Genomic DNA, 13,252 nt, shown 5'->3' on the forward strand with positions numbered 1-13,252 from the left:
AGTGTACCAGATAAAATTAAACGCACAATCTAGATATAATTGTTTACATCTTTACACATCGGTGTTATAATCTTTACCAGACTTCTCGATGTGATTTTAAGGGTACTAAGATACTTGGACAGAGTTATTGTTTGGTATTATTACTTAGTACTTTTAAATAGATTGGGACATTATTTGTTCTGGTCAGTTATCGGTACATTTGCTTTAACGATTAATGGAACGTAAGACGCAGAAAGATCCTCGAACGTGCGAGTGACGCAGATTGTTTGCGCCTTGAACCGACCGCATCTACGCGCCGTAGACGGAGCCGGGTTGTCGTTCCACAGGGGCCACGTTTAATGCGTTCGGCGAATATAGGCGGAAACACGCCGACACGCGTAATAAATTGTAAATTAAACGCTTGAACTCGCGTTCGAAATGCAAAGACTGCATGGAGTATCGTGAAAGTTTCGTAACAAGTACCTCGGGCGAAAGTTACTCGTAATACGAGTCTCCGTATCGATCGTGGCTGATCGTCTCCCGTCCAGCGATGGGATCAAGCATATCGCGAGTTTTATTGTATCGTGGGACAAAAGATTCCAAAGAACAAACGTACCTACGATTACGATAATAAACGATGCATCATTTCCCTATTTTTCTCCGATAAAATAGATCTCCACCAACAAATGATCTAGATCTCGTTTTGGATGAGTGCAATTTTATATTTTATAATAAACTATCGTTACTTTCTATTTTTTAACAGTTTACTTCGACTTCGGTAATATAACTGTTAGCTTTCACATAGATACTAAATTTCTGTTCGATTCCTCTAGAAGAACAAAATGCAGCCACGCCTGTGGGAACTTCTTTGCTTTAGATCCATCCGTATGAAAGGAAATTTTCCCTCTATAGATCGTGATCGATCGAATCCGAATTTTTCAATCAACAAATCAATGATATAGAGACATCTCGCCAAGAACGCGCGAACTTTCCGTTCCGTTGGTCGGACCAGGTACAAAATTTTCACGATAATCGATCGGCGCGTATCGAATTTGATCCCCACTATTATCGTTCTGCTCGCGAACACATCGCCGCGAAATTTTGTGGCCTAACGTTCGTCGATCAGTTGGTAAATTCGCGAGGAATCGACGTCATGCGGCAATAACAATTGTCGCCGCGGTCGTAGACGGTGATCGTGTTTGGCAGAAACGTTTCTCGAAGATCGTCGTCGAACATGATTTCGCGAACTCGTGTCAAATGTCGAAGGTCTGCCTTTGACGGACTAACTAAGAGCCTGATCGAGGATGCAAAACCGAAAGACGAGAACTCGAACAACGGCCACGAATATTATTCCTGTGAGTAGAAAAAGTTTGTAAACGGACGCACGGTCACGGTTTTTTGAATCAATCGGTCGTTCGCGTCGTTCGACTCGCTTTTGGCGGATAAAAAAACACGGTTCGAAACTTTAACGATGCGGAACGCACGTGTGGTGCGATCGATTTTGCCGTGGATGCGGAAAGAATTCGAGGCGTGCGAGTTTAAAGGAGAACTCGTCGTGTACCCGGACCAACCACGCGCACCGAATTCGAGCAATTTTTCTGCAAAACCGAACAAGCGTTAGCTGCGTTACAATTTTCCTGTTTCTGCTCTCTGGTCGAAGTAAATATTTCTTTATTTACGGTAGAGAAACAGTGTACAGGGTGCCCCGCAGCATGTGGGGCCCGCTTCAGCAACTGATTCTGCACATAGAAATAATAAGATAACGTTGTACACGCGTATGCCCCGTTCGACCTTGTTTTCCCGTTAAAATGAGTTTTATATTGCAATAATTCTTTGAACTTTTTTGCTCCCTACAATGGCTAATATTTATAACGAAATAGTTAACACTTTGAGTTAACATTTTCCCTGGTCGACGGTGTATCTAAATTGGAATTGTTCGAGGATTTTGTCGAGTGGAGAGCAGAAGGAGGAATCTCCACCCCGAACGGCCACGTGATTGCTACTTGTTTCCCTTTTCGTTTATACTTTTCGGACACACTCGCACTTGACTCATAGCAAATACCGTGCCGAGGTAAACGTTGCACCGCGTGTGCACGCTTGTTAGAGCAAACTCATTAACATGCTGCCTCTAACGCGTTCGACAACGCGAGTTTCGTGTGTCGGTCGAGCTCATACACTTTCGTACCAGTTCGAGACAGACCCGTGCGTCGTTCTATTCGCTAACGTTCGCGCCGTGCAAAACAACCGTTTGTCTCCGTTTATTTGTTTAATCTATTCGAGCCTAAGTTAATTGTTCGATCGAGCGAGTGATATGAAAATCGATCGTTTGTTGACACACGACGAGGAAGAGAACGGTCCTTGCGCTGACTGCGTTTAGAGCCAATTAATCAATTACAGTGCGTACGTAAAGCGAATCCGTATCGATACGGTTGCGTAATTTTCGTTCTGAAAACTCGTCCTCAAGACTAGTCGCAAGCCTCGATCATGTTCGATACTATCGGTCGTCTCTTTCGACGCGTACTCCACATCGTGATTAGAATTTAAATTTAAAACGAGCCACGTCGAGTCGTGAATAATGTTTCAAAAATTTCGAGTTACGGTGTTCTGCAGGTGTATCGGAAAAGAAGCAAATTCAAAACGAGATCCGATAATATAGACGATAGGACAATATTTTCAAACTTCTCGAGGCGAAGCGAAGGGTCAGAAGTTAATCGGAGACACGTATTCACGGTCGATTGACAGTCGATGTAAATTTTACGGAATCTTTGCGAATGTATGGAAGACCTGAATACTCGTGGGTTCGAGTAGAGCGTCGAGTTCGTGTTTCGTTGGAAAAGTTTGAGCCTAGAATGCTCGATGATCAATCCGCATCGGGGAAAAGTCGTATTAATATTCAATGCATGCCGGACGCCGAGACCGTATCGAGAATGTATCGACGAGATCTACTAAAGCGAAACAATGACTTTTCGCTTTTGAACGCGTTCGGAGTGTGCGACTCGTTTCGACTTTGACGACGCGCGAGCCGGTGTACGTTCGCATTTCGTCGGTTTTTTCTCGCGAGTAGGAAACGAAAAAGGGACGAACAATTAATTGTTTTTGCACCGAACGCCGTTCTAAGCTTCGCTAAAAATGGACCGGTCGATGGCAGACTTTCGCTCGACCAAGAATTTTGTACACTTGTCCAGGGATGTGCCGCTGTTTTCCTCCCTGGACGAACTGCACGAGAAACTCACGGAACTCCTAGGTAAACTTTCCTTTTAATGTGCGTTTACTGTGGTAGTCTATTGATTATAAATAAATTAATCTCGGTCCTTCAACGTTGTGAGCTGCAATTCAATTACGATGTAAAATGAATTTCGATGTAATTGAGATACAATGTAATCGTAGCGACACAAGTCTGCATAATAAAGATCATTAGATTAGTTGCTGAAAATCGCTAAAGAAGTTCGAAAATCTATCGATGATTTCATTAGCTGAAAAAATGAGAATTTCTGTTGAAACAGTGGGAGAGGACAATAGAAAGCAGTAGAAAACATTTCGATTTGACAGTATGATATATTTTATAAGATATCAATAAAGAAATATCCTATAAAAACGATGAAAACTCCCATAATCGTAATAGTTCGGAGTTGCTGTTTGAATATTGCGGGTTACGAAGTTCGTGGAATGGTCGGCGATCGTCGGCAACATTCGTCGTGATTCGCGCGCAATCGGTTTTCGCGTACAAGATGGCGGTTCCCGTGGAGGTAGCGAAACCTGGCTGCGGTGTGACGTCACGCCATAGTAGTGTTGTGCGGTTATGCGTTCGTGAATTCCGCCATTGAAAGTCCGTGATCGTGTTCAGATCAATGGCGGGTTAGATGGACGAATATGTGACACGGTAAAAGGTTCGGCGAGAGTGTCGTGATTAATCGTGAAGGTTTTGCTGGCTTCTGGTCGCCGGCGTGGCGCGCCGCGCGCGAGTGTTGTATCTCTGATAGAGTAGGCGGTATATTGGACCTCGCACCGGGAGTGAGCTCGCGCGTGCGGATCTCTCTGGTCGCGTAGTGTCTCATGTGCGAGATGGCCGGTAAGTAAGCGTGATAAGCGGCGGGTGTCTGGTCCGCGTCTCGTCGCCGTCGTATTTCTATCGCACGCCGTGCGAAGCAAACGGTGCGTCGCTCCTGCTGGCCGCCTCGCCGCGCCGCGGCAACCTGAACCTTGACCCAGATACTATATCACGGGTTCACGGGTATATCCGCAGCGCTCGCGGTGCACGCAACGTTCTTCTCTTCGTCAATTCCGCATCCTCAAATATAATCACCCGTACCCACTCTCTGGATTCTTGCCGTGCGCGGGGCCAGATGCGCCCGTCGCCGACCACGGCGACGGCAGCGGCGGCGGCGGCGGCGACGGCCTAGAAGCACGATGGATTGCGCCGAAACTTCAAGTAGGCTTACATTTACCTTTTCTCCCGTCTCTTCCTCCCATTTCGCTTTCCCCTCCTTGGCTCTTTCGTTCGTCCGCAATATAATTCTTTGCTTCGTTCACTATTTCGCGTGAAACACGTTTTTTATTTTCCGTCCACGAGTCACACCGTCGCCTCTCGACTTCCCACGTTTATATATTATCATGACTCGCAGGTGCACGCTCGGCGATATTTTTCTTCAACGTTTCGTCCTTTTCCTTCCCCGTTGTCCTTATCGATTCGCGACGCTTTTCTCATTTTCAGCTCGGTCGTACGTGCACTCGATCGAGCCAATAAACTACGTAAGTTTGGAGCAAACTTCTACGCGTCCTTTTTCACCACTGTACATCTGTCGGTTTCATATTCGAGACGCATGATGTAATTGGAACGGCTAGCGTTACGAGTTTTCGATTCTTTTCACGACATAACGTTTGTATATAAACACGTTAGAAACTCGTAAGCTGGTTCTAGATGCGACTACATATATTTTATTGGGAATTGGAGTTTTCGGTTGTTTACTCGAATGTCTCCTAATACTTTGCTTTGGTCCCGATTCACAAAAATTTCAACCTTATTTTTCTTGCATTTAACAATGTATTTTTTGCATTTGTGTTACAGGCAATGGTGACATACAGTGGTGTTTCTCGCAGGTGAAAGGAACATTAGAAGACGATGTCACTGAAGGTGAGGTCGATTTATGATCATTTTATATTCACTGATAGTATTATCTTATCAGTTTGTGTTTACTATATAGGAAATATAGGTTTAATTTTATGGAATTACCAAGCAATTATCACAATGTTTTATACATTTTCATGTATTTAACTGAAATATTTATTAAATCACCAATCTTTAGTATATTTATATTTTGTTTGTTTCTTCATTCTTAGAAAGTATGTTTTGTACAAGATTATAATTATTTTTGTTGTATGTTCCAGCTGATATAATCTCGTGTGTTGAATTTAACCACGATGGTGATCTTCTTGCAACAGGAGATAAAGGTGGACGGGTTGTTATTTTTCAAAGAGACCCCATTGTAAGTTATGATGATTTTTATTTTTATTTCTAAATTGAATTCATAAAAATGAATTATCGATATATACATACAGAATTGAATATGAACTAAATTTTATATATTACTGGTATTTATATTTACTCGTATATGATAGCCTATGTGCTTTCAACAAAGAGAAACTTTTACTTTAAAGAAGATTTATTTGTACAGTATGCAAGATTGTTCTTACTTTAGAAAATTTTTAAAGATAATCATCAAGCACGATCGAAAAGATAGTTACATTATGTCAAGTAGTTCTTGAGTAGTTTTAATCAAACGTGTTAATCTAGATAAGTTTAGATAAAAGAAATTGATAACTGCAATGAAAAAATGTTATTGTTTGTGTAGAGTAAAAACAGTATACCACGGAGGGGTGAATACAATGTATATAGCACCTTCCAGAGTCATGAACCCGAGTTCGATTACCTGAAATCACTAGAGATAGAAGAAAAAATTAATAAAATTAGGTGGCTAAAAAGAAAAAATCCTGCGCATTTTTTGCTTTCCACAAATGACAAAACAATTAAGTTGTGGAAAGTTAGCGAGCGGGATAAAAGAGTAGAGGGTTACAATACAAAGGAGGAAAATGGTTCGATTCGTGATCCTGCTTGTATCACTTCCTTAAGGGTGAGTAGTTTGCACTTACCGTTTACAGTGTTATATCGTGTAATAACTTTTGAATCACTTGAAATTTGAGTACGCGATAAGACAATACGAAATAAATCGGTCGAATTAATATGTATTGAATTTATTCAAATAAATTCATTTTAAACTGCATTCGTCTTTCTATAACGCTATGTAAATATAATGCTTTCTATACTATTGTATTTCTAACAAAACTGCTTACAATAGCAATATGGTCAAGGAGTTCAAATATGCACATAACATTATGAGACATTGACATTGCGACAATACAAACTATTTATAGCTTTCGTAAACATTATATGAAATAAGATATTTAAAATGTGTATGTACGTTCCGCATCAAGCCATTTAATTGCTCGCTCAGGTACCGTCTATAAAACCAATGGAGTTGATGGTGGAAGCGTCGCCAAGAAGAATATTTGCCAATGCGCACACCTATCATATAAACAGTATAAGTGTCAACAGTGATCAAGAGACATACCTCAGTGCTGATGACCTTAGAATTAATCTATGGCACCTTGAGATCACAGATCAGAGTTTTAGTATCCTTTTTCTACGTCGTTCGATGTTTGCTTTGTTTTCCGCTTTCCCGGTTTCGAAGTCTTAAGTAGTATCAGTAAACGAGAATATAAATTTTTGAATAAAAAGTGACTTGATTTTCCTAACCATAGTATACAGATATAGTAGACATTAAGCCAACTAACATGGAGGAGTTAACAGAAGTTATAACTGCTGCAGAATTTCATCCAGCAGAATGTAACGTTTTGGTATATAGTAGTAGCAAAGGAACAATTAGACTTTGTGACATGAGATCTGCCGCGCTTTGTGACCAACACAGTAAACTATTTGAAGAACAGGAAGATCCAACCAACAGAAGTTTTTTCTCTGAAATAATCTCGAGTATAAGCGATGTAAAACTTAGTCATTCAGGAAGATATATGATCAGTAGAGACTACCTCAGTGTGAAAGTGTGGGATTTACAAATGGAAACCAGACCTATTGAATGTTACCCTGTATGTAACTAGATCTGTGAATTAACTATGTTACATTTAACGAAATATATTAATTAATGGCATTATTACAGGTACATGAATACCTAAGATCAAAATTATGTTCACTGTATGAAAATGATTGCATCTTTGACAAATTTGAATGTTGTTGGAGTGGTAATGATTCTGCTATCATGACGGGCTCGTATAATAATTTCTTCAGAGTATTTGATCGTACAACTAAGCGTGATTTGACACTGGAAGCAGCGCGTGACATTGCCAAACCAAAAACACTTCTAAAACCGCGTAAGGTTGGTATAAACATTTTAAAATATACGTAATGAAGTAGAAGGTAATTGTACGTCGATGTTTACATAAATGCTTTACGTAAAAGGTCAGTACCGGTGGTAAACGTAAAAAAGATGAAATTACCGTCGACTGCCTGGATTTTAATAGGAAGATACTACACACTGCATGGCATCCATCTGAAAATGTAGTAGCTGTTGCTGCTACGAACAACCTCTTCCTATTCCAAGACAAACTCTAGCACATCTGTATGCAAGTATGTTTATTTGAAATTGTATCAAGTTTCAAATAAAAGCATATATTTGCATGAGTATGTCTCGACAAAAAATGATAGAACATCGTCTTTTTTTACTTTAGATTATTCAACGGTATATATTGACGTGAGCAGGACACGTTGAACTGAAGAGTCCCAGTGGAATAAAGGGTGTCTGAATTACACTGACGAAAGTCGACTATTAACGCGTCAATGGTTGACTGACCGAAAAGTGGTGTACGTAGCGCCGTCCACGCAGCTCGCATATTCATACACACTATGTATACACAGACATACAGAATTGCACGTAACACCTTGTCGCGCGTATATGTGTATATAAATGCATGCAAGCAGAGGCATATGCATAGATCGCCAGACTACTAAAGTTCGCTAGTTGAAATAAAATTGCACGTGGAACCATTGCCCACTGATAGAAGAAAAATGTACAGTTCAACCAATCAACAGACTCGTGTTGGCGGTTATTATTTAACTGTTTTTAATCAAATAATAATATTTTTTCGGTTCGTTTGTATTATAGGGATTGCGCTATTGCGCAAATTGAAATATGTATTTTTAACGTATGCGATCTTTTTACAGTACGGAATAATGTTCATGAAAAAAGTGTATCAGTTGAACCAAGTGCAAGGATTTAAAAGTTTATTACATGCGACTTTGTGTATTCCCGATACGTGTGCGTAGCACATACATACACTTACTTAATAAATTATTTGCAGAATAAAATAAAATTAAAAAAAATGCCTAACAAGCGCAGAATTAAAAGTAGGAATGGTCGTATGTGCCAATGAGATTTATTTATAACTTGTCGCTATTTTATTCTTATTTCAGTATTGCTCTTCGTAAGATTTCGTGTAATAAAAGCCTACATTTTCAGTAGATAGTCGATTCAAAATTACAATTTTTTCGTATCGAAAACTACTTCTTCCTTCGATCTTAGGGTAAATAATATTTTCACACTTATTAGTAACAGCGATTAATGGATCAAAATGTACCAGCAGTTACCATTACGGATAAAACGAAGCTTTCGATTACTTGAATTAATCGTTCGTCATCGTTTAGTACAAAAACAGTAAGGTTAAATGATAGGACTATATTCTCCTGTTTTTATTTTCATAAGAAAAATCTTCATCTTTTTATCGAATGCCAGTTGAAAAGAAATATTCGCCGATACGAGTCGAAATGTGAAAATATGAATCGAATTCCACAAAGCTACCAAAAACTTGAAGGAAATGTTCAATATTTATGCATTGCATACTTTAAGCAATAAAACAGCATGGGTGGTGCGAGGCACCATTCGTCGATTGTTGCTTTCTAATGAAAAATTGCTCGGCCAGGAAATATATACGGAAACTGTGGTAACTATAGACGGAATACAGATTTTCTAATATTTCTTATTGATAACTTATTAACACTTATACACTTACACATATAAGCAACGATTTCGTACACAGATAAAGATAACCTTAAAAAGTGCATTTGACGATGGTAAGCTGGGCTTGCAGAGTTTATATAAATTAAATATGCGCTGTGTAACATGTATATTAACGGAATGTAACTATAACATTCGCGAAAACCTATAGGGACGAAAATTCGATGTACTAATAAGATCGAAACATACGCGCGGGTTACCAATCGCGATCAAGGTGAATACAATTGAAATTTTTTTAACGATGAAAAACAATAGCGAAAGTTGTCTTAGCGACACAATACCCAACATCGGTGACTTGAATTATACATGATCAAGAATTAGAGCTAAATAATTTTCACGTGTACAAATAAGGATTCTTGATACAAGCTAACAATCGACTTTCGAGATTTCCTAACGGTACATAAGCAATCATATAGTTTTATAAAAACAACAAAAAAAAAAAATATATATATATGGCCGCTATATTAAAAGATTATTGTAGGAGATTTGCTCGGACTCGCCAATTGTCCTTGATTTCATATAAATTCTCTGAAAGATCTGCTATGTCGCCAAAAATAAACGTGATGTAAAATTATGCGCTTCGATTAGTTCCAACCGATCACATTCTTATTAAAACGATGTAACGTTTAATATTAAGTTTTAGGTATCGAAAAATTAATTAATTAGGTATTTTATGCGTTAGGTTTCAGAGCCAACAAAATTATCAAATAATTATTATTACGTTTCCTGCGATGCAGCTCTCACTCGTCTTATAGTTTCATACGAAAATTATGCACGCGAGAATATATTAACGTCCGAGAACTATACTTGAATCTCTGCTAGAGTATCGCTTAAGGTATTCGATCCCGTAATTAACACATTTGTGTGGGAAAAAAAAGGAAACCGACTTGTACGTTTTATTCACTGCAATGCATGAAACGTAATAATGAAGTACCAAGCCAAGACTTATTACTCAGTATCTTTGTAACGCGACATTTAGGCGATTGTGTACTCACGGAGAAAGAGGGTGAAAAGACACACGAATAAAAATGCAAAACCATAATCGATGTAAGCTGTAATCATAATACGTTTATCAAAAAGGATATTAAGGCGCGTTGAAACCGCGATATTCGTTCTGTGCTCGAACAAAATGTAGAGTTATTTTTACAATAAGTAATATTATTATCGCTATTATTATTATAGGGATTCTGCGTTACTTGGTTGTTTTGTTAACTGCTATGCAGGTTCAGTCACGACGATGACCATTTGATCTGTTCGGTTAGCTAGGCAGCATGATGTCGATGATGTAATTAATCGCGGACTAAAACGATTGTGTTAAGTGGCCGGAATAAAACCGATACTTGTCACGCGGTGAAGCGGTTTCATGGGAGCTGTTATTATACAGGGTGTTCCATAATTTAGGTACACCCGAGTGCTTTTTTTTGTCCAGAAATAACTCGGAAACGTGATGATTTCAAAACGTTCAAACTTATTTTTTTTTTTAACGAAGATTTGCTCTTCTTTTAGTTGTACTTACAGGGCACTCTGCATTCCAAAGCACTCGAAGTATGCAACGAAGGGCTCGGGGTTCACGTCGGATCTTTTTTGAACGTTCGTAAAGTTAATTGTTGACGAGATCGATCACTAATACGAGAACTACAATATGACAAATTATCGACAAAAAAAAAATATGAATCACTGAAACTGACAGTCACGAAATCACTTAAATGCAATTTATATCTTCTTACTTGATACGGAGGATGAAAGGGGGGTGGAAGGGCAACACTGAGATGTCCCGTGCATGATGAACTCCTCCGGAAGACATACTGACTTAGAAAAAAAATGCCTTACGACGTCGTATCATCGCTGCATCCGTGCATCGGACAATCCGAATTGACGTAAAAGTTGAAAATAACAAAAAAAAAAAAAAAAAAAAAATGAAGAACGTTGAGCAGAGTAGAACTTTTGGCACGCAGGACCTGTCTCGTTGTGATAATAAACGTCATTCTATTACTAGCCGAATGTTGGAGCTCTATTTTTATTAACATACCACATACGTATTATTAGTCCATACTTAGCATTTTTATAGCGAATACGTAAGGAGTCTTTTTACCTGTCTTGCGTGAGGAACAAAAGGAAACAGAAATGCGATAGCAAAATCCGCGACACTTTCGCGAGTTAAATTTTACATGGATTTTCTTCGTAATATCAGTGGTATATATATATATATATACATATATATATTTCCGTCACGCGAAAGACAGTAAAAGTCGATCGTTACAACATGAATTCATTTCTTCTCGCCGATGTACGCAATTAAGTAGAAAGAACGATCATGATGTCCACCGTCTAAATGCGGATAATCGTGCCATAGAACGTCTATGCGTAAAGATATTGTCATTTTTACTCTCTACTTTACATTCTATCCAACCCCCTCGATAGAAGATTGATCTAGTTTGTTTTGTGAATCAAAATTACATGTCTGCACGGAAACGATGTAATTTAAAGCGTTAGATAGCGAGAAGAGTGATGTACAAGCATAAACGAATAATGAGCAAAACAAAACCTGTCGAAAATCCCCAACGGTAATCGAGTAACAATAATTTTTCGAACCTGCTTTTCATTTTTACCATTCCATCTGATCGTGATCGTTTCGATCGATCCTCGGACGGGTCTCGAAGAGATTTCGTTTACAGTCTATCTGAATTTCTTCGAGATTATTTCGAGTTTACTTTGTACCGCATAATGTGCCTCAAGAGATGTCAGCATTACCGAGTGAACAAGTGGCGATTCAAATTCATGGTATCGATCAATCTGTTTGCAAAAGAAAACGACGAAGAGTAATAATGATAGAATCGAGTTGAAAAGCTGCGAGCGCGTACAATTGTCGATAAGATTCGTCGTAAAACATTGATACCAGGAGAACAAGACCAGACAAGAAGCGAATTTCCAAGGAGATCGCTAATGAAAAGACACTTGTATTATAATATAGCGTTATGATAGCATATGTAAGCGCATTAAGGATTCGATTAATTAACGGAGAAACGAGTGAACACTGCGCCGAGATCTAGATAAGTTATACATATATATGTGGGCATATATATGTATATATATATACATACACTTATATACATATATACACAGGATGTTCGGCCACCCTTGGGAAAAATTTTAATGGGAGATTCTGGAGGCCAAAATAAGACGAAAATCAAGAATACTAATTTGTTGATGGAGGCTTCGTTAAAAAGTTATTAACGTTTAAAGTTCCGCCCGTGCTGAATTTTTTTCTAGAAAGTGGGTAGGATTTCGAGGGTAGGTCTATTCACCAAAAATTATTATAATTGACCCCCGCAACCGAAAATAATTTTTCCAGAACGATTTGAAATTTTTTAATTTTGTCGAAAAATTTCACACATTCCCGAATTTTTTTCTCGAAAGTGCGTAGGATTTCGGGGGTAGGTCTATTCACCAAAAGTTATTATAATTGACCCCTGCAATCGAAGATAATTTTTCCAGAATGATTTGAAATTTTTTAATAACTTATTAGTGAAGCCTCAGTCAAGAAATTGATGTTCTTGATTTTCGTCTTATTTTGGCCTCTAGAATCTCCCATTAAAATTTTTCACAAGGGTAGCCGAACACCCTGTATATATACTATATATATGTATATACATATACATATACATACATATGGTAGCTAGTTTGGAACGAATGACAGTATGAATATTCTGTACTCTGCACGTCTGTGTCGTTGCATGCCTGTAAAGTGACAGGGGAAGGCCAATGGCATAATCGTTTAATTTATTATCTTCTTTCGCGGGTGAAATATCGTTTCACGTTGTTCAGACATCGAATACATCAGGCAGGTACAACTAATTATATAAAAGAAAAATGTAAATGTCGACTGTTCCGTATAGTCGAAGATAATTAAATCCTTCGTTCCTACTTTGTAATGAATCTTTTAATTTCCGTGATCTTTTAACGTACAATTGGAATCATCATTTTTAATCGTCGAACAAATACTACCGTGTACAACGTGTACACGCCTGAAACAAACATTCGATGTCGAGCGTAACGTGTTTTAGCTAGTTCCGACTGAGAGTATGCTTCCAAAATCAATTGAAATTTTATTTCAGTCTCCACAGACCCGTACC

The 13,252-nt window shown here is 38.6% G+C and overlaps 1 protein-coding gene across 8 annotated transcripts in view; it reads left to right on the top strand.

Moving 5' to 3' along the window:
• LOC122394863 (protein phosphatase PP2A 55 kDa regulatory subunit) overlaps nucleotides 1-12,273 on the top strand; it is a 39,538-nt gene extending 27,265 nt beyond the window's left edge. For 3 of the 8 annotated variants that reach the window (XM_043392027.1, XM_043392028.1, XM_043392029.1), the window contains exons 3-10: nucleotides 5,045-5,110; nucleotides 5,365-5,462; nucleotides 5,829-6,107; nucleotides 6,489-6,666; nucleotides 6,803-7,137; nucleotides 7,209-7,424; nucleotides 7,508-7,675; nucleotides 7,777-12,273. In XM_043392027.1, the coding sequence (XP_043247962.1) occupies nucleotides 5,045-5,110; nucleotides 5,365-5,462; nucleotides 5,829-6,107; nucleotides 6,489-6,666; nucleotides 6,803-7,137; nucleotides 7,209-7,424; nucleotides 7,508-7,660 (1,325 nt within the window). In that variant the 3' untranslated portion in view covers nucleotides 7,661-7,675; nucleotides 7,777-12,273. Of the gene's footprint in view, nucleotides 1-1,144; nucleotides 1,335-2,474; nucleotides 3,224-3,655; nucleotides 4,409-5,044; nucleotides 5,111-5,364; nucleotides 5,463-5,828; nucleotides 6,108-6,488; nucleotides 6,667-6,802; nucleotides 7,138-7,208; nucleotides 7,425-7,507; nucleotides 7,676-7,753 lie in introns of those variants that run through there. The other 5 variants (XM_043392025.1, XM_043392024.1, XM_043392026.1 and 2 more) reach the window with 5 other exon arrangements.
• Nucleotides 12,274-13,252: the final 979 nt, after the last annotated feature.

Source organism: Colletes gigas, unplaced genomic scaffold (assembly GCF_013123115.1).
Source record: "Colletes gigas isolate AHSC1104 unplaced genomic scaffold, ASM1312311v1 Colletes_gigas_Sc00004, whole genome shotgun sequence".
Classification (NCBI taxonomy): Eukaryota; Metazoa; Arthropoda; class Insecta; order Hymenoptera; family Colletidae; genus Colletes; species Colletes gigas.